A 26,508-nucleotide genomic window follows, 5' to 3' on the forward strand; every position below is an offset into this window, starting at 1 on the left:
AATTTCATAATGATCCTTTCTCCGTGAAGTCAAGCAGCAAAAGTTAAATGATAATGTGCAAATACTGGCCCATTTTGGGGTGAACTAATATACAAGACTTGTCTTACATGTCACTGTTTATAACACAGAGCGTTCATCCTTTGCTGGGACGCTTAAAAAAATTAAGAGTATACCCACTTCTCCAGGCACCACTACATCACTGATTACATGACATTGTTTACTAACGTCTTTCCACGGTCGAAACACTGATTGAGCGATTCCATGTGACATGATACGGACTTCGATAAGTTGTACTCTATATTTTAACATACTTTCAGATGCTCATTCATGTTTATTTCACGATGTAACTGGTATTATTAAGGCGGAAGAGAAGGTCATGTGCTGCTTCTCTAGAGCTGAGCTGCGCCAGAGCGATCTAACGACACAGTGCCAAAAATTATGTTTTTGAATTTCGTAAGAAAATGTATGTAATTTTAAATCGGAGACTTTGTTTCATATCAATAATAACAAAGCACAAAGATTATTGCGATTTATTGGATGGGATGCGCGCAAAAATGTTCCATCCATTCATCGTCTGAAAACAGGATGACTAATCGATTCTTGGGATTTAAGAATCAATATGGTTTCCTAAAAATGAGACTCGATTAAAATCGAGAAATCGATATTTTTTTACCCAGCCCTAGTTTTTAGTACAATACAAATATACTTTAATGCATTTTTAATACATTTAACAGTACGTCTTTCTCAACTGGGAGAAGTTACGTCCCGTTGACGTTGAGCACCACTCGGCTCCTCTGCGAAAACTTGGGGAGTGTCTCTGATCGCTTCCTTTATAACCACAGCACAGGGTTCACGATGCAAATCTCACTCGACAATGTCCAATGGTAGCCTGGCTAACGTCAGACCAAGTCTCAATTTAAATTCATAAATAATAAAGATAAAGCAAGATGTCCTGTTGATAAATGTTTGATATATAATTTATATAAACTGCAAAGGTAAAGCATAAATAAAATGATTGTGATGTGAAGGGAATGGAGAGAATTGAAATGTCCTTCAAGATGCTGAGTTTGATCAGTTTCTGGGTCACAGGCTGGAGGACGGAGGAGCGAGGAAAAGAAGTATCAAAATTGTAGTTGTATATAAAAAATCTCTAAACAAATGTAACATGTATTTTTTTCCTCTCAGTTTTTGCAGTTGCACTATATACATTCATTGTAAATTAGGAAAAGTAAAAAAAAAATCTTCAAACTTAATCAGATCCAGAACTTGGTAAAACATTTGTCTGTATTTCAAATGTTTCAAGCCTCTCAAATTCTAGTCTTAATAGTTTTTCCTTGTTAACTTTTTTGCTTAAACTTTTTCTTTAACTTTGAGCATTAAACAGTGAAAAATTAAACTGGAATGTTTGCTGAAATTGTCCAATAATAACCAACTGCAGTCTTTCCTAGAACATTTTCCACCAGCCGTCTCTGATAAATACTTTTACCTGACATCTGTAGATCCTCCAGTGAAACCTGTGATCTCCATCAGTCCATCTGGTGTAATAGTGGAGGGAGATTCAGTGACTCTGTGATTTATAAGTCTCAACTAGGTGTGATGTCAAATTTTATTTGTTAATGTTTTGTTTGTTTGTTTGTTTGTTTGTTTGTTTGTTTCAGATCCTCCCAGGAGCGTCTCAGTGTCCATCAGTCCATCTGGTGTAATAATGGAGGGAGATTCAGTGACTCTGAACTGCACCAGTGACTCAAACCCTCCTGCAGAAATCAGCTGGATTAAAGGAAAAAATAATATTTTGCAATCTGGTGAAACCTACAGCATCACTAATATTAAGTCTGAGGCCAGCGGAGACTATCATTGCTCTGCTAGAAATAATCATGGATCTCAGACTTCTGCTGCAATAAATGTAAATGTCATGTGTAAGTCTGCCTTTATTTTTATTAGTTCTGGAAGATTATTTGTGCAATGATTTGTCTCACTGCATGTCATTTTACACTTTTTGTCTTTACAGATCCTCCCAGGAACGTTTCAGTGTCCATCAGTCCATCTGGTGTAATAGTGGAGGGAGATTCAGTGACTCTGAACTGCATCAGTGACTCAAACCCTCCTGCAGAAATCAGCTGGATTAAAGGAGGAACGATTGTAGGATCTGGAAGAATCTACAGCATCTCAAAGATCAGCTCTGATGACAGTGGAGAATACAAGTGCAAGTCCATCAATAAACATGGAGAGAAATACTCTGATGCTGTGACTTTAAACGTCATGTGTGAGTTTTATGAATCATATTTTCATTTTTCATACCTTCTATTTGACACAGATCCTCCAATAAATCCTGTGATTGCATCAGTCCATCTGGGGAAATGATGGAAGGTGATTCATGATGTCAAATTTAATATCGTAGCTGTCGGGCGGAATCCGCGTATCTCCAAAACCATTATTTTTCAGGAAATTAAAAAATCTGCATATTTTTTTAGTTATTAAACATTGTATCGTTAAAGTTGGTATTATACCTTATATTGCTATCATATACTGTTGTATACCAACATTAACACAACATTTCCCCAAAATCATGCTTAATCGGAGATACGAGATTTATGACTTGGGAGCAGGGAGATACGAGATTACGCTGTCATTGATAAGAATGGTACGGACACAGACGTCGCTGCTGCCAGTGTTCATCAAAGTCTGCGGTCACGTTGAGCCTTTTGACAAGAGATAAGGCTTTAAAGGGGAAATGAAGCAGTCAATCAAGTTTACACGATTTACAAAATGGATTTCCACTATAATCATCCATTATATAAGAAACATGACAAATGTAAACATATAAAATAAAAAACGTTGTATCTTTCGTGGCCAGGGCGCCGCCATTGTGCAGTATTCTAACCAGTGACGTCACAGGGTTGGTTGGCTTTAAAGGCTCTGGGCTGAGTTCAGTAAAACGCAGTGAATGACATAAATCTTAACATTGAACTACGCATAAAAAGCATTCATCTGCTATCATATTATCATGTCAAACCTCTCATATCACACTGGCTCGTTAACAAGATGCATGTGCTGGTCAAACCAGCGAACAACTAACGTTAGGTACAGTCATTGTTAGCTAACAGCTGTAAGCATGAACTAGCTAAATAACGCTAACTTAGTGTTTAGATAGTGAAGTTTATTAGTACCAGACAAAAAGACGACGTCTAACGTTATGTTAACAAACTGCACATGCACACTGTAGATGTTTGTGAAACTAGATGTACCGCATCGCGGTACAAAATATGACCGCCGCTCAGGCCTGCACTGGCTTTCCACAAAAATAAATGACGTGGAGTAATTTGGCTGTATTGCGTGTTTATGTATATACCTAAAAAAAGTAATAATATGTGCATGTCTGTCTGTGTGTGTGTGTGTGTGTGTGTGTGTGTATGCGTGTGTGTGTGTGTGTGTGTGTGTGTGTGTGTGTATGCGTGTGTGTTTGTGTATGTGTGTGTCTGTGTGTGTGTGTGTGTCTGTGCGTGTAAGTATGTGTGCGTACATGAGTGCGCGTGTGTGTTTGTGTGTGTGTGTCTGTGCATGTGGATTTGTATGTGTGTGTATGGGTGTGTGTCTGTGCGTGTGGATGTCAGTGTGTGTGCATGCTTGCGTTTGTTTGTATTCCTGCATGTGTGTGTGTGACAGTATCATCCTAAACCAGCAACCCTTCGCTCAACAGCACCATCTACAGGCCGATGAGTGTACAGTCACTAAATGTGCACATAAATGAATTTATTTTATACCCCCCCATGGATGAAATTCTACAAAACTTAGCAGAGGATACCCCCAGAGGATGTCAAGTTAATCATACACATGAAATATGGTGCAGTTCTGAACATCTCCACTGAAGATAGGGGCGATTAAAGCAGAATAATATTGCATTTTCATTTTTTTATGGGAGGGGCGCAAATCACAAATGAGTGATTATGGGCTAGGTTGATGTGGGCCCTTAAGAGCAACATACCATACAAATTTCTTCATCCTCGGTGCCACGGTTCAGGTAGTTATTTAGGAAAAACTGCATTTTTTTGGGTTTGGGGGGGCCCAGCGCGGGGGGGGGAGTGGCCCCCGGGGACCAAACGAAATTTTTCCGTAGAAGTGTAGTGGGGCTACATGCCCACCAAATTTCATGTTCCCCGGTGCTTCGGTGTCCCTGGTATCGTTGACGAAAAATTTACGGGGGCCCCAGGGCGGAGGGGGAAAAGTGGTCCCCGGGGACCAAACGAAATTTTTCCGTAAAAGTCTAGTAGACCAACATACCATAAAAATGTCTTCATCCTCGGTGCCACGGTTCAGGTAGTTATTTAGGAAAAACTGCATTTTTTTGTTTTGGGGGGGCCCAGCGCGGGGGGGGAGTGGCCCCCGGGGACCAAACAAAATTTTTCCATAGAAGTCTAGTGGGGCTACATGCCCACCAAATTTCATGTTCCCCGGTGCTTCGGTGTCCCTGGTATCGTTGACGAAAAATTTACGGGGGCCCCAGCGCGGGGGGGGGTGTGGGGGGGGGGACTCGGGTTGTGGCCCCCGGGGACCAAACAAAATTTTTCCGTAGAAGTCTAGTGGGGCTACATGCCCACCAAATTTCTTGTTCCCCGGTGCTTCGGTGTCCCTGGTATCGTTGACGAAAAATTTACGGGGGCCCCAGCGCGGGGGGGGAAGTGGCCCCCGGGGACCAAACGAAATTTTTCCGTAAAAGTCTAGTAGACCAACATACCATAAAAATTTCTTCATCCTCGGTGCCACGGTTCAGGTAGTTATTTAGGAAAAACTGCATTTTTTTGGGTTTGGGGGGGCCCAGCGTGGGGGGGGGGGGGTGGCCCCCGGGGACCAAACGAAATTTTTCCTTAGAAGTCTATTGGGGCTACATGCCCACCAAATTTCATGTTCCCCGGTGTTTCGGTGTCCCTGGTATCGTTGACGAAAAATTTACGGGGGCCCCAGCGCGGAGGGGGAAGTGGCCCCCGGGGACCAAATGAAATTTTTCTGTAAAAGTCTAGTAGACCAATATACTATAAAAATTTCTTCATCCTCGGTGCCACGGTTCAGGTAGTTATTTAGGAAAAACTGCATTTTTTTGGGTTTGGGGGGGCCCAGCGCGGGGGGGGGACCAAACGAAATTTTTCCTTAGAAGTCTAGTGGGGCTACATGCCCACCAAATTTCATGTTCCCCGGTGTTTCGGTGTCCCTGGTATCGTTGACGAAAAATTTAAGGGGGCCCCAGCGCGGGGGGGGGGGGGGGGTTGAGTGGCCCCCGGGGACCAAACGAAATTTTTTCGTAAAAGTCTAGTAGACCAACATACCATAAAAATTTCTTCATCCTCGGTGCCACGGTTCAGGTAGTTATTTAGGAAAAACTGCATTTTTTTGGGTTTGGGGGGGGCCCAGCGCGGGGGGGGAGTGGCCCCCGGGGACCAAACGAAATTTTTCCTTAGAAGTCTAGTGGGGCTACATGCCCACCAAATTTCATGTTCCCCGGTGTTTCGGTGTCCCTGGTATCGTTGACGAAAAATTTAAGGGGGCCCCAGCGCGGGGGGGGAAGTGGCCCCCGGGGACCAAACGAAATTTTTCCGTAAAAGTCTAGTAGACCAACATACCATAAAAATTTCTTCATCCTCGGTGCCACGGTTCAGGTAGTTATTTAGGAAAAACTGCATTTTTTTGGGTTTGGGGGGGCCCAGCGCGGGGGGGGAGTGGCCCCCGGGGACCAAACAAAATTTTTCCTTAGAAGTCTAGTGGGGCTACATGCCCACCAAATTTCATGTTCCCCGGTGTTTCGGTGTCCCTGGTATCGTTGACGAAAAATTTAAGGGGGCCCCAGCGCGGGGGGGGAAGTGGCCCCCGGGGACCAAACGAAATTTTTCCGTAAAAGTCTAGTAGACCAACATACCATAAAAATTTCTTCATCCTCGGTGCCACGGTTCAGGTAGTTATTTAGGAAAAACTGCATTTTTTTGGGTTTGGGGGGGCCCAGCGCGGGGGGGGAGTGGCCCCCGGGGACCAAACGAAATTTTTCCTTAGAAGTCTAGTGGGGCTACATGCCCACCAAATTTCATGTTCCCCGGTGTTTCGGTGTCCCTGGTATCGTTGACGAAAAATTTAAGGGGGCTCCAGCGCGGGGGAGGAAGTGGCCCCCGGGGACCAAACGAAATTTTTCCTTAAAAGTCTAGTAGACCAACATACCATAAAAATTTCTTCATCCTCGGTGCCACGGTTCAGGTAGTTATTTAGGAAAAACTGCATTTTTTTTGGGTTTGGGGGGGCCCAGCGCGGGGGGGGGAGTGGCCCCCGGGGACCAAACGGAATTTTTCCTTAGAAGTCTAGTGGGGCTACATGCCCACCAAATTTCATGTTCCCCGGTGTTTTGGTGTCCCTGGTATCGTTGACGAAAAATTTAAGGGGGCCCCAGCGCGGGGGGGGGGGGGAAGTGGCCCCCGGGGACCAAACGAATTTTTTCCGTAAAAGTCTAGTAGACCAACATACCATAAAAATTTCTTCATCCTCGGTGCCACGGTTCAGGTAGTTATTTAGGAAAAACTGCATTTTTTTGGGTTTGGGGGGGGCCCAGCGCGGGGGGGGAGTGGCCCCCGGGGACCAAACGAAATTTTTCCTTAGAAGTCTAGTGGGGCTACATGCCCACCATAGAAGTCTAGTGGGGCTACATGCCCACCAAATTTCATGTTCCCCGGTGTTTCGGTGTCCCTGGTATCGTTGACGAAAAATTTAAGGGGGCCCCAGCGCGGGGGGGGGGGGAAGTGGCCCCCGGGGACCAAACGAAATTTTTCCGTAAAAGTCTAGTAGACAAACATACCATAAAAATTTCTTCATCCTCGGTGCCACGGTTCAGGTAGTTATTTAGGAAAAACTGCATTTTTTTGGGTTTGGGGGGGCCCAGCGCGGGGGGGGAGTGGCCCCCGGGGACCAAACGGAATTTTTCCTTAGAAGTCTAGTGGGGCTATATGCCCACCAAATTTCATGTTCCCCGGTGTTTCGGTGTCCCTGGTATCGTTGACGAAAAATTTAAGGGGGCCCCAGCGCGGGGGGGGGGGGAGTGGCCCCCGGGGACCAAACGAAATTTTTCCTTAGAAGTCTAGTGGGGCTACATGCCCACCAAATTTCATGTTCCCCGGTGTTTCGGTGTCCCTGGTATCGTTGACGAAAAATTCAGTAAGGTGACGAAAAAAAAAAAAAAAAAAAACTTTGACAATCCCTATATGACCGCTTTCGCTAGCTACGCTAGCAGCGGTCATAATAATTTTTTATTCAATATAATGTTTTACATTTTACAGACGTTACAAACTATTTACAGGCTATTTGCTAACGTTATAGCTTGTGTGTGTGTGTGTGTGTGTGTGTGTGTGTGTGTGTGTGTGTGTGTGTGTGTGTGTGTGTGTGGACTACTCTTCAATCCTTGGCTCACTAGGGTTGCCACCCGTCCCGGTTTTCCAGGGATTGTTCTCTTTTTTTGAGCGACAGTCCCGGAAAATTAATATTCTTTTCCGGGACACGAATTGTCCCGGTTTTTTGTTAAAATGTACTTCTAAAGTAGAATTTCCTGGTTTCAAACCGTTTACTTCTACTGTTACTGCAGAGCTGCCACGCGCAATTAACCCTTCTCACACACAGAAAAATCGCGAAGCAAAGAGGACACGGAGACCGACAGACTAGACAGAGCAGGTTACTTATGATATAAAAAAAAAAATCTCAGCTCTCAGATTCTGCCAATTTTATTACGAAATTCAAACAATAAACACCGTTTTGGCGTTTGTAAATGTGACGTGAAAGATCCCTAGCGGCACGTGAACTGATCACCTCTAGCTAATAGTAAATAAACACGAATGAACAATGTTAAAATAAAACGTACAACTTGCCGAAATGTATATTCATCATACATAATATCGATCAATCAGTGTTTTTCAACCGCGGAAAGGGTCAATAAAACAGCTGGAGAACAATTGTCACATAACATTTACCTCAGGAAAGTCATTTGATGACCATAATAGGCTATAGCACGTTAGTTAGCTAGAAAAAACGAGCTATAGAGAGTATTTTGCTAAACATAGGCTACTATATTACATATTTATTATATTTACTTATCATTAAATAAAGTTGTTATTATAATAAAAAAATGCATTATATTTAATTTGTTAAATAAAGTTATTTTTAACCCTTAATAATTTTACCCGCTGATAAGGCTCTCTGTATGTTTACAGCATAAGGTGAGATTTTTTCTTGAGAAAAATTAATGCCTATCTTCTAATATTTATCCAAATTAGTCAATTAAATCAAATCACAAGAATTGAACTAAATTGAAATCCTGAAATTTGTTTCAAGCAATAATAAAAAATGTATCTTACGAGAATTTGTACCATATAAACATTGTAACATGTTGTCAATAAACCTAATACAATTCAGTTTAGTTACTAAAATGTTTTGACAATCACAAACCCCCCCCCCCCCAACAACAACAGAAAAAAAATCTGAGTGTCCCGGTTTTTCACAAATCAAAGGTGGCAACCATATGGCTCACTGAAATGACAAAATAAAAAAGCCGTCTTCCTGCTGGCCAGTATTTGGCATATTTCATTCTGTAACAACAGTCAATAGCAAAGTATCATGCTATTGTTTTTGATGTTATACATTTCTTACAGATAATCACGATGATCATTGCGTTTGTCTTACCGAATGTGGTATCTTCCTGTCAGCAATTACAGTTTTTCTATAAGCTTTTTTTTTATTAATGCCGACAGTAAAATGTTGCCAGACATTGCTACGAAAAACAAGCAACATTTTTTTTTTTAAATAATAATCCGAAATAAGTTCAAAACTTGTGTTTTGGAAATAAGATTAATATATCACGAACCCTAACATGCAACTTTCCACTTTAATAACTTCCTAAAGTGTGACATTAAATCAGAAATACAAGTCCAGAAGACTACTGCCACCTTTCCATTAGGTGGATCTGGCAACACGGGATCGCACCCGCGCCCTCACAACACGCTCTCAAGCCCTGTTCACTGCGCTAGATTCTCACAGGAAAATGAATTGCAAATACTCATATGAGGTGGTTTAAACGGCTAATTAATCATTCAGAGAGCTTGAAATTTTATTCTTGAATGTAAAAAAATGACCAAGGTCCGGACCTCGGTCACGGTGACCTCATAGCTGGCTACGGCCATGTCCATCACCGGCTGTACGACATAGCGACGTACCACTGCTCGGTTCCCACGCCGTATCGACTCAAATGTCAAATATCGACAAGGCAAGCAATTGGACACACGGGCTCAACAGGTCTTTCAAGTTCGTCTTCAATTTCAAATCAATTGCGTATTCAGTCCGGTCCAGTAACGCTTCACTCTCTTCACTCACCAGCAGAACCAACCAACCCTGTTACGTAGGCTGTGACGTCACTCCAAAATGGCGACTCGCTAGCTAGAAATTGCAAAAATAATTTTGTCATATCTGTGTTTTTTTTATTTTGTCTCATTGTTTTAACAACTTTTTAAAATAATTTTTTTGGCAAGGTGATTTTTCTAATATATGTAGCTACTACCAGTGCCAAAACATGGACGTTTTTTTTTCCCTTTAAGAGCTATTCAAATCTAATGATTGTGGTGATACATCTTCCTAAACTCCATTTTAAACGTTTAAGAGATATGAGTGATGCAATACCAAAATACTAGGCTTTCTAAAATAGGCGGAAATTAATCTGCACGCAAAATCGGCGGTCGCGTTAAGTCTTTTGACAAGAGAAAATGCTTCAATGGTTAACCAAAGCTAACGACTGTGGTTACATACATCTTCCTAAACTCCATTTTAAAGGTTTAAGAGCTATAACATAAGTGAAGCAGAACAAAAAAGATGAGCTGACTAACGTTACCCACCCAGCAAAAACGCGTTGAAAAGACACCGACATTTCCAGTCGTCTAAACAACTTTAATATTTGGTTGAAAAGTGAAAGGTGAAAAGCCGTCTTTTTCAGGTCGTTGAAAAGACGCCTATAAAAGGACGTCCCACTCGCATCTAAATTAGGTTGTAAAGTGAGTTGAAAAGACGTCTTTTTCAGGCCTAATTACAACCGATTATAAACATGATTATATTTAATATTCATAATTACTGTCAAAATAAGACAATTCACAAAAGAGTTGCAAACCATTTATTGTCACATCAAATACATCTTTCACACAAAAAAAAATCACTTTTCTGATCACATCTTAAGCTTGCATTTGATCAAACATACCCTAAAAACAGTTATATTCTGAAATATTCCTAAATTAAAATAACTTTACTAAAAATGTATAAATATACATGTAAATATATAGTAAAGTGTAATTTATTCCTATGATGGCAAAGCTGAATTTTCAGCATCATTATTCCAATCTTCAGTGTCACATCATCCTTCAGAAATCATTCTAATATGATGATTTGACTCTCAAGAAATATTTATATCTTTAAAATATTGAAAATGTTTATAAAACAGAACAATGACCAATTATAACCACATTAGAAAACATTAAAGGGATGGTTCACACAAAAATGTAAATTCTGTCATTACTTAAAATAAAAATTCTATCTGTAACCTTATCTTAGAAAACGACATTTATCTGAAAAGTGTTTCAACTGTCCCGGCTCTCCCCTACAATACATTGCAAATTTCCTCAAGGAAAACAAATCTCTTAACTATTATTGTAAACTATGGGAGTCAAGTAGCCTATTGGCTTCATTAGCCTACTATAATATTGAAGGTAAAAATGAACTGACTTGTATACAAACACTTAAAATACACTTTTATTTATTTTTATAATAATAAAGTTATATGAAATTATATAAAAATGTAAATGGTGGCTGTCATAATAAAACTTTCCAGATTTATTCAAACATGCATTATTGAAGAACATTAAAAAGTATAATGAATATGTAATATGGTGCATATATTTAACAAAATGCTCTTCTCCAGAGTTAATTTTTCTAGCTGACTGACGAGTTTATGGTCACTGGATTTGTTTTTTCTGAGGTAAATGTGACATTACATGCACTGGTGTAGTGCAAGGTATTCGCAGGTATATGGCGTATACCCACTTCTTGTTCTGTCGGCATTGCGTATATACCCACTTCTAAAATCCCCTCTGATGTGCGTCTGATGTGTGTTTAGTGTAGCCTATATAATGAAAGTTGTGAAATAATTGCCTAATATTAACTAATTTGGTGCTGCAATGATTCGCCCATCACGACGATAACTGACCTCCTCATCTGAGCTGCTACGGCACACAAAAACCCGCTCGTCAATGTCATGTCAAAATGTTTGAGACCAATTAAAGCAAGCGGGATTTATGTTCACAAAAGTGCGAGCCGAGCGCGAATCCCAACGCGACGCTTCACGCTTCAGTTAGTCTCGCGTAGCCAGACCTTCAGACTGACGGCTGAAGGTCTGGAATTCATAGCAGCTTTCTTTGGCCAAGGCCCGCCCATAAGGCCGTTTGACCGACATGTCAAACAACCAATTACAGTTCGTTTCGTTCAGCGTCACGTTTCGTTGCGTGGAAATGTCCCCACAACAACAGACCGGCGTGCAACAAATCAGTCAGTATAGAAAATCAAAGAAGGAGAAGAAAACAAGCAGTAAGTCATTGATCTGTTCGTGCACGTATAACAACAATGGCGTCTGCATTACCACATCTGATCAAAACACCGAGTAAATCAGTAGGAAACGCAATTACACGTCTGCGCTTTGTTTCCCGGCGGACCGAAAATAAACGCGACACTCGCGCCCCCCGGAAATCCGATAAAATTCAACAAATCAGATGACGACTTTGACATTCCTGAAGTGTTTCCAGTTAAGTGTACCATATGCATCAGATGTTTAGCCAACGTTCCGTGGGCGTGACGTCTGAGGCTGAGACTACGCTTCAGTTAACGATCATACAAGTTGCTAAACTAAACAGCTGTTTTTCGATCGAAGTTTTTAATGACAAACAGGAATAATCAGTTTTATCAAAGACAGTGGAAACTATAAGCTCAATTTAACAATACAAGCACCCTTTTAAATATATTGCCATTATTATAATAAATATAATGTTTAAATGTATTTGTATAACATTACCTCGAATGTGTTCGAATATTTCCCCAGTATCAGCACTGAGACTTTTCACTGTTTGTATCACTCCGCTTGTCTGTGTTTGTGCAACTTGCATCATTAAGCCAGAAGGTGGCGACAAGTGACTGTCTTTATAAGTGCGCAATTGAACCACTGATTAAATTAACAGATTAGTCCAAAACACTGATTCATTTAGGAAAGAAAAAGTAGCTGAAACTGATCTTTAATGCTCATACTAATTGCTCATAATGCCTCTGGCCACAGAAGGATTGCATTGGCGTTTGTTTGAAATGTAACATCTATGCAAAATAATCCTTGAATCATTTCTTATTTTAGGTCAAGTCAAGTCAACTTTATTTATATAGCGCTTTTCACAATACAGATTGTATCAAAGCAGCTTCACAGTATTAAATAAAATAGTACATCAGTGTTTGTTTCTGGTGTAAAACATCCACGTTTGGTAATGTTGATCAATAGCACTGTTGAATCGATTAATCAAATTAAGTATCCCCAACTGAGCAAGCCAAAGGCAACAGTGGCAAGGAACCGAAAAACTCCATCAGGTGACCTAATGGAGAAAAAAAAAAAACCTTGGGAGAACCCAGGCTCAGTCGGGGGCCAGTTCTCCTCTGGCGTTTATGAAGTAGAGACCGGATTTAACTGTAAGATTAAAATATTATATGAATGCCTGGCTGAAGAGATGCGTCTTTAATCTAGTTTTAAACTGGGAGAGCGAGTCTGAGCAACGAGCAGTATCAGGAAGACTATTCCAGAGTTTTGGAGCTAAATGTGAAAATGCTCTCCCTCCTTTGGTGGATCTGGATATCCTAGGTATGACCAAAAGCCTCGAATTTAGTGATCTTAAAGAGCGCGATGGATTATAGGGCGATAGAAGATCCGTTAAATAAACTGGAGCTAAGCCGTTTAGGGCTTTATAAGTCAGTAGCAATACCTTGTAATTAATACGGAACTTTATAGGTAACCAATGTAGTGATGATAAAATTGGTGTTATATGGTCAAACTTTCTTGATCTAGTAAGAACTCTAGCGGCGGCATTTTGGACTAACTGTAGCTTGTTTATTGAGGATGCAGGACAACCAGCTAATAAAGCATTACAGTAATCTAGTCTCGAGGTCATGAATGCATGAACTAGCTTTTCTGCATCAGAAACTGATAGCATGTTACGTAACTTAGCAATATTTCTAAGGTGAAAAAAGGCTGTTTTTGTAACATATGAAATATGATTTTCAAAAGACAGGTTGCAGTCTAGTATAACACCCAGGTCTTTTACTGTAGAGGATAAAGTAACAGTAACCCTACTATGTTAAAGTTGTATTGTAAGAGGTTTTGTGGGCGGTTTTTTGAACCGAAAAGTATTACCTCTGTCTTATCTGGATTTAATAAAAGAAAATTGTGCGTCATCCAATCTTTTATATCTTTAACACACTCTGTCAATTTGGATAATTTAGCGTTTTCATCCGGCCGTGATGAAATATATAGTTGTGTGTCATCAGCATAACAATGGAAACTAATTCCATGTTTCCTTATAATATTTCCAAGTGGCAGCATATATATTGAGAATAATAGAGGGCCTAACACAGATCCTTGCGGCACTCCATAGTTTACTGGAGTTATGATCGATTTTTCTCCGTTTAAATAGACAAAATGGTAGCGGTCAGATAGGTATGATCTGAACCAGCTTAATGCTTGTCCTTGAACACCGGTATAGTTTTGTAGTCGATCTAAGAGTATTGTGTGATCTATAGTATCGAACGCAGCACTAAGATCAAGTAAAACTAGTATTGAGATACAGCCTTGGTCAGAAGCTAAGAGTAAATCATTTGTGATTTTAACGAGCGCAGTTTCAGTGCTATGGTGCGGCCTGAACCCAGACTGAAACTTTTCATAGGTGTCATTTTCTTGCAAGAAAGAGCCCAGTTGGGCAGACACAACTTTTTCTAATATTTTGGACATAAAAGGAAGATTTGAAATGGGTCTATAATTTGCTAGGTTATTTGGGTCTGATTGTGGTTTCTTAATGAGAGGTTTTATAACTGCCAATTTAAATGTTCTTGGAACATGACCTAAAGATAAAGACGAGTTAATAATATTGAGGAGAGGCTCTTCCACTATAGGTAACACTTCTTTCAATAGTTTAGTTGGTATGGGATCTAATAAACATGTTGTTGTTTTAGAGGAAATGATAAGTTTATTTAACTCTTTTTGTTCTATAGTTGTAAAGCACTGTAATTGTTCTTGCGGGGTGATAATCGAGGCTGAATTATAAGGCGCGATTGAAGATTGAACGTTTACAATTGTGGATCTGATGTTTTCTATTTTCTCAGTGAAAAAATTCATGAAATCATTACTACTAAACTGTAACGGGTTATTTTGTTCAGGAGACATCTGTTTATTTGTTAGTCTAGCCACGGTGTTAAATAAGAACCTAGGATTGTTTTGGTTATTTTCTATTAGTTTGCGGAGGTGCTCAGCCCTGGCCGCTTTTAGGGCCTTTTTATAACGTGACATACTGTCTTTCCAAGCGATTCTAAAAACCTCTAAATTAGTTTGTTTCCATTTACGCTCTAAATTACGGGTTTCTCTCTTTAGAACACGAGTAGTATTGTTGTACCATGGTGCTTTAATTTTCTCTCTGACCTTTTTTAGTCTCATAGGTGCAACAATATCCAATTTTCCAGAGAGAATGGTGCTCATAGTGCTGGTTAGTTTGTCTAGTTCATCTGTTTGTTTAGGTTCAGGCAGCAGCTGAGACAGATCCGATAAGCAATTTGAAAAATTATCTATGGTGGATGGAAGGATTGTTCTGCCTAATCGATAACGCGGCGCAGCATGATATATTACCGGGGTACGTAATATGCAAGTTACCATGTAATGGTCAGTTACATCATCACTTTGCGGAATGATATCTATATCGGTTGGATCGGTTCCATGTGATATAATTAAATCGAGTGTATGATTAAAACGATGAGTTGGTCCGGTAACGTTTTGCTTAACCCCAAAGGAGTTTAATAAGTCTATAAACGCAGCCCCTAACGTATCATTTTGATTATCTACGTGTATGTTAAAATCTCCAACAATTAATATTTTATCGACATTGACCAATAGATCTGAGAGAAAATTTGCAAATTCTTTTAGGAAATCAGCGTAAGGCCCTGGGGGTCTATATACGGTAGCCAAGGCTAAAGATAATAGGCATGTTTTTCTATCATCTAAGAGCGTAACATTTAGTACAAGTACTTCAAATGAAATAAACTTATAACCCATTTTCTGAGTAACATTGAGAATATCTCTATAGATAGTTGCAATACCGCCGCCACGACCAATCAGACGGGGCTCGTGCTTATAGGAGTATCCTGATGGAGTAGACTCATTTAGAACGAAATAATAATTTGGTTTAAGCCAGGTTTCAGTAAGGCAAAGTACATCGATGCTATTATCTGTGACTATTTCATTTACAATAACTGCCTTAGGTGTGAGTGATCTAATGTTTAAAAGACCTAGCTTTAGAAATTGTTTTTGTTTACTAATAGCAACATTTTCTGTTTTAATAACAATTAGATTTTTTCTAGATCCTGCAGTAGATTTATTATTTGATCACACTAAACGAGGAATAGACACAGTTTCTATGCAATGTTCTACACTAGTATTTATATCAGTTAATTTGGTGCAGCAGAGACTATGATTTGGACTTTTGGTTACTAGTCAAAAGGTATTTAACATTTTGGAGATGTTATCTGACAGAAGATCCGCTCCGAATCTGTTTGGGTGTAAGCCATCAGCACGGTAAAGCCTAGGACGCTCCCAAAACAGATTCCAATTATTTACAAAGAGCAATTTCTGCTCATTGCACCATGACGTTAACCATTCATTTAGCGTGAATAATCTACTAAACTTGTCATGTCCTAGACGGTATGTGGGAAGCGGTCCTGACACAATGATCGTTATATCAGGCGATGTGCTGCGTACCGTATTGATCAGATTCCTGAAGTCTTTCTTCAGAACTTCCGTCTGGCGCAGCCTGATGTCGTTCACTCCCGCGTGCAATACCAAAGTTCCGACGCGCTTGTTATCGTTCAGAATCTCGGGAACGCGAGCAGCGATTTCAGAAACACGAGCACCAGGAAAGCAGTGACTGTGCACCTTATTTTTACCTGATGTAGCATGGACGTGCCGAACAATGGAATCACCGATGATCACAGCATCGCGTTCTGTTTCGCGAAGAGCGGAGAAGCGGTTTTGTGTGGATAACTCGAAAACCGGGAGGGTCGGAGAGGGTCTTGGTCTAGACCTGACTCGCGTCTTCCGCTGCGGAAATATCCAGGCTTCGTGGTGGCGTGTTGGAGCGGGAGTGAACGAGACCAAGGCTGATCGCGACCTTGGCGCTCGGGACCGATGCCGAGTAACGCACGGAGTAGACGAGGTCGGAGTCAGCGGGTTAGTAACATTAATCTCTGATTTGTGTGCATCAGCGCGTGATGTTTCAAGAGCTAACCGCCGGTCTCTCAGCTCGGCCTGTCTCACTAAAAGGTCGTGGATCTGTTTCTCAACAGCTTCCAGCTCAGACTGTACTGCGTGCAGCTCAAATGTGTCCTCACCTGCACCAAAAGGTAGACTACATACATCTGATATATTCGCCATTTTAACAGATGGACAGTAAGTTAGCAACGACACTACCAGTGATGCTATCAATTAATACTAATTTCTGACAAACGTCTTAGATATAATCCGTCTTTTTAGTGGTACGGGTGTAGAGTAGACGCACGATAGGTGAAAAATGTTTGTAAGTGAGTGTTGAGAAGACGCGTTCAGCCGTGATCCCCGGGAGTAACCTATAAGAGTATCCAGCGTTGGATCACTAACAGGCTTGAGACACGTCTGCTCAACAGTCTGCGTTGTAACTATGAGGTTTGAGCAGTAGTGCTTCTCAGTGAGGAAAAGTAGAAAATGTTTGTTGTAAGTAAGTTTAAAGAGTAAAATCAAGAATTATAAATCAAATCGATGGAGCTCCAAAGACAACAACGCGTTCAGACACGACGCATGCGCATTCGACCATTAAGGCCATTTCCGTTTCGAATATGTGATTGTGTATTGTCAACAATAAGCATAAATATTCTGCATTTTCATTTTGTAGCGTGGATCTTTCATTGCGACATTTAAACTGATTCTCATGTTTAAAAATATCTGATAAAAAACTTCATGCTACTGTCCTCTGACATGCTTTTAAAGCTACTGTTTAAACACCTTAAAATGCACGTCAAGATCAGGAAAATCTATATTTTCTCGAGGGGGTAATAATCCCCCAACCCGCATAGCAAGATCATTTTTGGGACCTCGGTATTTATAAAACCCTGCGTACGGCCCTGCACCCAGTAAAGACAGCGATGCAGTGATCCCTTCAACAGTTGTCCAATTTTCATGTGTGGATGGACTGAGGAATAGTCACTCAAAATTCATAATTATTTAGTATTAATAAATAATTAAAAGCCAGTATTAATTGCAAAAACTGCACCTTTTCTGTGGTTAATATTAATTTCATAATGATCCTTTCTCCGTGAAGTCAAGCAGCAAAAGTTAAATGATAATGTGCAAATACTATACTGGCCCATTTTGGGGTGAACTAATATACAAGACTTGTCTTACATGTCACTGTTTATAACACAGAGCGTTCATCCTTTGCTGGGACGCTTAAAAAAATTAAGAGTATACCCACTTCTCCAGGCACCACTACATCACTGGTTACATGACATTGTTTACTAACGTCTTTCCACGGTCGAAACACTGATTGAGCGATTCCATGTGACATGATACGGACTTCGATAAGTTGTACTCTATATTTTAACATCTTTTCAGATGCTCATTCATGTTTATTTCGCGCTGTAACTGGTATTATTAAGGCGGAAGAGAAGGTCATGTGTTGCTTCTCTAGAGCTGAGCTGCGCCAGAGCGATCTAACGCCACAGTGCCAAAAATTATGTTTTTGAGTTTCGTAAGAAAATGTATGTAATTTTAAATCTGAGACTTTGTTTCATATCAATAATAACAAAGCACAAAGATTATTGCGATTTATTGGATGGGATGCGCGCAAAAATATTCCATCCATTCATTGTCTTGTAACAACAATGCCTCTAGTTAGGGAATTTATTAGCTCGAATAAGAGGTCTTATTCCTGAGATATGAATATGCATATGTCGTTTACACAAATTAAATTATTCCCAAATAGGGAATAGGTCAAAACCTCAACTTATATCATCAATTACACAATTTCTCGTAGTAATTACTGATATAGGTAGGGAGAATTATATTTTAGTTAGGGGAATTTAGATAGGAGTTTAAAGCTCATTCATTGCACGCACAATCCGTCCGGCAGATCGGATGCACAATGTCTGAACAAAACTCTGTTGTCTTTAACACCGACAAATAACCCTTTCCTGTGGCCACAAGGAATTGATTATTTTCGCGAGTAGACAACTTTCAATATTTTAATAGTAAAAGGTTGGTATAGCTTAAGAGGTAAAAATCTGCACTACTCAGGGACTCAGAATTGAAACAAAACAGGCAATCTTAATTCAAATGATTTAACAAAGTTTATTTAAACGGTCTACCGGTTACAGATACTATTTCAAATCACACAGGAGTAAATATGCATAAACAAAACAATATACGATCGCAATAAGGAATACAACAAAATAAACGTAAGAATCAAAGGTTAACGCAGAGGAAGAAAGAGGGAGAATATAAGAGAGAGAGAGAGATGAGAAAGAAAGAATAAGAGGGATTTTAAGAATGGGTTTGTGTGTGTGTACAATGATAGGGTGGTAAGGAGAGGTGTGTGTGTGTGTGTAGGAGCACGCCTATAGTAGCACGTGGTCGTGTGTTTATGTCTAGGAACACGTGGGTATGGGTGCGGGTATGTGTGTGTGTGTATGTGTAGGTGTGTATGTAAAAGAGTGTAGAAATAAGTAAACTTTGGGTATAAAACATTTATAACTTGGCATAAATGGAAGAATGCATAATTTTATACCTTGAGTTGCAAATTCAGCATCTTTGTTTTTTTCTGAACGCAACGATACCACGTGTCGTGGTCCTGGCAGTTACTAACACAGAGTTACATGATTCTTCAATATAATGAGCATTTCACCTTTTGATTATACCATAAAACTTAGTTATAACGGTCTTCCATATAAGGACCATGACATATAACACAAATACATTTCAAGAGGAAAGAGTGTTTTTGATCATAATGTCCAGGGATGATATTGTCTCGGTGTATGTGCGTGTTGAAACAGAGTCACTGAAAGTTCACAACGCGGCTGAACTTTTGCTCTCCGTGTTGGGTAGAGGTGATTGCTATGTGTGTGCGCTTTTCTGGTTTTGATGAAATTATCAGCTAGCGCATCGGGTCAGACAGAGTCCTCTGTTTTCTGACGTGTTAAATGAGTGTCTAAATGTAAATCAATGTCCGAGAAAAGCCCTGGGGGGTTCTCTCGAGATTGCTCTTATTGGTCAGCGGATGTTCGCTGAGCCATAAACCTGAGATCCTTGTTGATTCAGCAGTAAGAGATCTGGTCTTTCAGATAGGCAGTCAATGATTTACGCCATTTGTTGGTGCCGTTGGGTCTGTGCGTCCTGCAAGGAAGAATCTTGAGACAATAGAGGTGTTTGTGAATGATGATTCCAGTAAGTTAATTAAGTCCCAGGCTGACGGGGGTTTTACCACAGAGTAATTTCAGTAATTTAAACATATAGAGAGAGGGCTGGTGATCTGGCCATCTCCTTTGCGCTACAGTCTGAAAACAGGATGACTAATCGATTCTTGGGATTTAAGAATCAATATGGTTTCGTAAAAATGAGACTCGATTAAAATCGAGAAATTGATATAATTTTACCCAGCCCTAGTTTTTAGTACAATACAAATATACTTTAATGCATTTTTAATACATTTAACAGTACGTCTTTCTCAACTGGGAGAAGTTACGTCCCGTTGACGTTGAGCACCACTCGGCTCCTCTGCGAAAACTTGGGGAGTGTCTCTGATCGCTTCCTTTATAACCACAGCACAGGGTTCACGATGCAAATCTCACTCGACAATGTCCATTGGTAGCCTGGCTAACGTCAGACCAAGTCTCATTTGAGACTTGGTCTGGGAACCACGTGTTCATTTTCTCGTATTTGAGGCGTGGTTTACGAATGCCCAGAGCCGTTTATTGGGCGCTATGAATGTCTATCAAATGCGCCTGTATGTAGCTCATAGCCAATCGATTCAATTATACCAGATGACGTATGTAGAGTGACAGAAATTCGACGAGGAAAAAGACGATGGGTCAAAAATTTATTTGTACACGATGGCGTTTAGCGAATATTACCGTTTGTGCAAGATAAACATGAGGGTAGAAGGTAACGTTGAGTCTGATGCCATGTTGGATCCATAGATATAAACAAACTGCTTCGGTGTCGTCATCGTCTTGCTGCTCCCTCCCCGTTCTGTGATTGGTTCCCTTTTTCAGGGGAAAATTTGGTCCATAGTGTCCAGACTGCCTAGCAGCGTGAATAAAATCGCGCTGCGAGCAAGGCAGTATGGGGAAACCCAGGCTAGTCCATTGGAGCGGTTCTGTTAAATTTCGATGATGATATGTTCTCAGGCGCGATTCTAATTCATCAGTCATGCAACGTCTCGGTTCCCTCCTTCAGGGAACGGGGGTTACATCAGTAACCTGGACGCTAAATACAGTATAAATATATTTATACGTAACTCATAGTGATGACTGAATGTGAACGTCTAGGTTACTAATGTAACCCCCGTTCACTGAAGGAGGGAAGGGAGAAGTTACGTCCCTTTGCCACAATCCCTGTGTTCACCGCTGAGTAACCGAGCACCACTACAGGGGGTGGAACTGAGACAGGAGGAAAGGAAACGAGGATACACAAATAAGAAATGAGAAGCGCTCTATTTGTATATTGGAATATTCTTGATCACTGGAGCGTCACTTCAAAGCATCAACAGCTGCGATCAAGGGATCTGCCCTTATGTTGTTAAAGTTTGGTTATTTAAGAAATTCATAAATAATAAAGATAACGCAAGATGCCCTGTTGATAAATGTTTGATATATAATTTATATAAACTGCAAAGGTAAAGCATAAATAAAATGATTGTGATGTGAAGGGAATGGAGAGAATTGAGATGTCCTTCAAGATGCTGAGTTTGATCAGTTTCTGGGTCACAGGCTGGAGGACGGAGGAGCGAGGAAAAGAAGTATCAAAATTGTAGTTGTATATAAAAAATCTCTAAACAAATGTAACGTATTTTTTTCCTCTCAGTTTTTGCAGTTGCACTATATACATTCATTGTAAATTAGGAAAAGTAAAAAAAAAAAATCTTCAAACTTAATCCAGAACTTGGTAAAACATTTGTCTGTATTTCAAATGTTTCAAGCCTCTCAAATTCTAGTCTTAATAGTTTTTCCTTGTTAACTTTTTTGCTTAAACTTTTTCTTTAACTTTGAGCATTAAACAGTGAAAAATTAAACTGGGATGTTTGCTGAAATTGTCCAATAATAACCAACTGCAGCCTTTCCTAGAACATTTTCCACCAGCCGTCTCTGATAAATACTTTTACCTGACATCTGTAGATCCTCCAGTGAAACCTGTGATCTCCATCAGTCCATCTGGTGTAATAGTGGAGGGAGATTCAGTGAAGTCTCAACTAAGTGTGATGTCAAATTTTATTTTTTAATGTTTTGTTTGTTTGTTTGTTTGTTTGTTTCAGATCCTCCCAGGAGTGTCTCAGTGTCCATCAGTCCATCTGGTGTAATAGTGGAGGGAGATTCGGTGACTCTGAACTGCACCAGTGACTCAAACCCTCCTGCAGAAATCAGCTGGTTTAAAGGAAAAAAGAATATTTTGCAATCTGGTGAAACCTACAGCATCACTGATATTAAGTCTGAGGCCAGCGGAGACTATCATTGCTCTGCTAGAAATAATCATGGATCTCAGACTTCTGCTGCTGTAAATGTGAATGTCATGTGTAAGTCTGCCTTTATTTTTAACCAGTTCTGGAAGATTATTTGTGCAATGATTTGTCTCACTGCATGTCATTTTACACTTTTTGTCTTTACAGATCCTCCCAGGAATGTCTCAGTGTCCATCAGTCCATCTGGTGTAATAGTGGAGGGAGATTCAGTGACTCTGAACTGCATCAGTGACTCAAACCCTCCTGTAGAAATCAGCTGGATTAAAGGAGGAACGATTGTAGGATCTGGAAGAATCTTCAGCATCTCAAAGATCAGCTCTAATGACAGTGGAGAATACAAGTGCAAGTCCATCAATGAACATGGGGAGAAATACTCTGATGCTGTGACTTTAAACGTCATGTGTGAGTTTTATGAATCATATTTTCATTTATCATACCTTCTATTTGACACAGATCCTCCAATTAATCCTGTGATTGCATCAGTCCATCTGGGGAAATAATGGAAGGTGATTCATAAGATGTCAAATTTAATATCGTAGTTGTCGGGCAGAATCCGCGTATCTCCAAAACCATTATTTTCAGGAAATTAAAAAAACTGCATATTTTTTTAGTTATTAAACATTGTATTGTTAAAGTTGGTATTATACCTTATATTGCTATCATATACTGTTGTATACCAACATTAACACAACATTTCCCCAAAATCATGTTTAATCGGAGATACGAGATTTATGACTTGGGAGCAGGGAGATACGAGATCACGCTGTCATTGATAAGAATGGTACGGACACAGACGTCGCTGCTGCCAGTGTTCATCAAAGTCTGCGGTCACGTTGAGCCTTTTGACAAGAGATAAGGCTTTAAAGGGGAAATGAAGCAGTCAATCAAGTTTACACGATTTACAAAATGGATTTCCACTATAATCAACAATTATATAAGAAACATGACAAATGTAAACATATAAAAGAAAAAAGAAAAAAAATGTTGTATCTTTCGCGGCCAGGGCGCCGCCATGGTGCAGTATTCTAACCGGTGACGTCACAGGGTTGGTTGGCTTTAAAGGCTCTGGGCTGAGTTCAGTAAAACGCAGTGAAAGACATAAATCTTAACATTAAACTACGCATAAAAAGCGTTCATCTGCTATCATATTATCATGTCAAACCTCTCATATCACACTGGCTCGTTAACAAGATGCATGTGCTGGTCAAACCAGCGAACAACTAACGTTAGGTACAGTCATTAGCCCTATTCGGACGGGACTAGTTTTCCAAACGACGTTTGAGTTACAATTCTTATCAACCTACGTCTGTGATTTCATGTACGGATTCGGACGGGACTAACATCTCCGTGTTTATTACCGAGGTAGGAGTGTCTGTTTTACATGTGGGCATTGCAGAAGATCACGTGTTCAGAATGCGTGGATTGCGTATGGTCATTTGAAATTAAGTACTTTTAAAATTAAGCACTTTGAAATATAAAGTAAAACGTCCTAACGTATTTAGTGTTTTGTAAACCTTTTATAAAAATTGTAGTATAAAAAAAAAAACTAAACATAGATTTATCATCATGATTTTATAGAACTGGGTTCTTATAATAAACCCACCGGAATAAAAAGTTTTAACTTACACGTTAAATATAATTTACACGTTAAGTAATTAAGTGCAGAAATGAAAGTAATCTTACCTGAAACTGATATTACAGTAGCCAGTCTTAACAGTTTACGTGATTTGGCTCTTCTTGTTGATTTCATTTTTTATTTAATTTTTTCTTCGCAGTGTAGGCTACCAAACACATTTACATCCATTATCGGTGCGCAAAAAGCAGAAACTTGAATACCGGCGCGATAGTGAGAGATTGTATGGCAGTTCACGTTGACCAAAACACATAAGAAAAAGCGTTTTGGAAAAAAAATGTCCGGTAATCACAGACATTCGCATTCGGACGGGATTAGATTTCTCTGAGGACCGCCGAGTTTGACGAAAAACAGTAGGTAATTTGCTCTGGAATTTTTACAGAGGTCGTTTGGGAAAAAGACAGGCATGGCAGATTCGGACAGGATTAAAATCTCAAAGTACGTCTGTGAAACAGGTATTTCTCTAACGTCCCCCTGTGAAACTAGTCCCGTCCGAATAGGGCTATTGTTAGCTAACAGCTGTAAGCATGAACTAGCTAAATAACGCTAACTTAGTGTTTAGCTAGTGAAGTTTATTAGTACCAGACAAAAAGACGACGTCTAACGTTATGTATGTACATGGACCCACACACAATCGTGGACACACTCTAGATTTACTTATCAGTAAGGGTCTAAACATTTCATCGATTGTTATTAAGGATGTAGCACTGTCTGATCATTTCTGTATTTTCTTTGATATATTGATCTCTCCTGCCACTGAAGCTAGATCTGTGTCTGTCAAGAAGAGATGCTTAAATGAGAACACTAGTGTACTATTTATGAAGGCTATATCCTTAACACCAAGCATATCTGCAGACTCTGTTGATTTTCTCCTTGATTCTTTTAACTCAAAAGTTAAAGGTATAATTGATGATATTGCTCCTGTGAAAGTCAGAAGGAAGAGTGGCAGACAAAAAGCACCTTGGAGAAACTCAACAGCAGTGCAAACTATGAAAAGACAATGCAGAAAAGCAGAGCACATGTGGCGGAAGACTAAACTTGTAGTCCATTATAACATCTACAAAGACAGCCTTCATGCTTTCAATATGGAACTAGGCAAAGCTAGACAGACTTTCTTCTCAAATATTATAAACAGTAATTTAAACAACACACGCACTCTTTTTGCTACAGTAGAGAGACTGACAAACCCCCCAAGCCAGATTGCCAGTGAAATGCTCTCAGACAACAAGTGCAGGGAGTTTGCTTCTTTCTTCTCTGAGAAAATCAATAATATCAGAAAGGTGATCAGCACATCCTTGAGTTGCCCTGGGGTTAGACAGATCAAACCACCTGAGAAAGTAGTTACTATGTCTGATTTCAAAGAAATTGATGGCAAAATTTTGGAAGAAACCGTACAGCACCTTAAAACATCAACCTGTGCTCTTGACACACTTCCCACATCATTTTTCAAAAGTGTGTTAAACAGTTTAGAAGCAGATCTTCTAGAAGTGGTAAATGCCTCACTTCTCTCTGGGAGTTTTCCAAACTCCCTGAAAACTGCAGTTGTCAAGCCCCTCCTGAAAAAGAGCAATCTGGATAAGACCATATTAAGCAACTATAGACCGATCTCAAATCTTCCTTTCATAGTCAAGATCATTGAAAAAGTTGTCTTCAATCAGCTGAACAAATTCTTATGCTCGAATGGATACTTTGACAATTTTCAATCTGGTTTCCGACCGCACCACAGCACAGAGACAGCGCTCATAAAGATAATAAACGATATTCGCTTAAATACTGATTCAGGCAAATTATCAGTGCTGGTACTACTCGACCTCAGTGCTGCATTTGACACTGTCGATCATAACATACTTCTTGACAGGCTGGAAAACTGGGTGGGGCTTTCTGGGATAGTCCTAAAATGGTTCAGGTCATACTTAGATGGGAGAGGTTATTATGTGAGTATAGGAGACCATAAGTCTGAGTGGACATCCATGACATGCAGAGTCCCTCAAGGCTCAATTCTTGTGCCACTCCTGTTCAACCTGTATATGCTCCCAATGAGCCAAATAATGAGAAAAAAACAAATTGCTTACCACAGCTATGCAGACGACACACAGATTTACTTAGCCCTATCGCCTAACGATTACAGCCCCATTGATTCCCTGTGCCAATGCATCAATGAAGTCAACAGTTGGATGTGTCAAAACTTTCTTCAGTTAAACAAAGACAAAACTAAAGTCATTGCGTTTGGAAACAAAGATGAAGTTCTCAAGGTGAACGCATACCTTCACTCTAGGGGTCTAACAACTAAAAATCAAGTCAGGAATCTTGGTGTGACACTAGAGTCAGACCTTAGTTTCAGTAGTCATGTCAAAGCAATAACTAAATCAGCATACTATTATCTGAAAAATATTGCAAGAATTAGATGCTTTGTTTCCAGACAAGACTTAGAGAAACTTGTGCATGCTTTCATCACCAGCAGGGTGGATTATTGTAATGGACTCCTCACTGGTCTTCCCAAAAAGACCATAAGACAGTTGCAGCTCATACAGAACGCTGCCGCCAGGATTCTGAGCAGAACCAGAAAATATGAACATATCACACCAGTCCTCAGGTCTATACACTGGCTCCCAGTTAAATTTAGGATTGATTTTAAAGTATTATTGCTGGTATATAAATCATTCAATGGCCTAGGACCTCAATACATTGCAGATATGCTCACTGAATATAAACCCAACAGATCACTCAGATCACTAGGATCATATCAGCTAGAAATACCAAGGGTTCACTCTAAGAAAG

At 40.0% G+C, this 26,508-nt stretch overlaps 1 protein-coding gene across 1 annotated transcript; it reads left to right on the forward strand.

Annotated features, from left to right (window-relative positions):
* Nucleotides 1-1,664: 1,664 nt before the first annotated feature.
* LOC308688254 (B-cell receptor CD22-like) lies at nt 1,665-23,059 on the forward strand. Its single transcript, XM_081361213.1, has 4 exons — nt 1,665-1,916; nt 2,009-2,263; nt 21,894-22,151; nt 22,245-23,059. The coding sequence occupies exons 1-4, from the start codon at nt 1,706-1,708 to the stop codon at nt 22,595-22,597; spliced, it is 1,077 nt and encodes a 358-aa protein (XP_081217339.1). The 5' UTR covers nt 1,665-1,705; the 3' UTR covers nt 22,598-23,059.
* The last annotated feature ends 3,449 nt before the right edge of the window (nt 23,060-26,508 follow it).

This window comes from Scardinius erythrophthalmus (assembly GCF_964197995.2).
Source record: "Scardinius erythrophthalmus genome assembly, chromosome: 3".
Classification (NCBI taxonomy): domain Eukaryota; kingdom Metazoa; phylum Chordata; class Actinopteri; order Cypriniformes; family Leuciscidae; genus Scardinius; species Scardinius erythrophthalmus.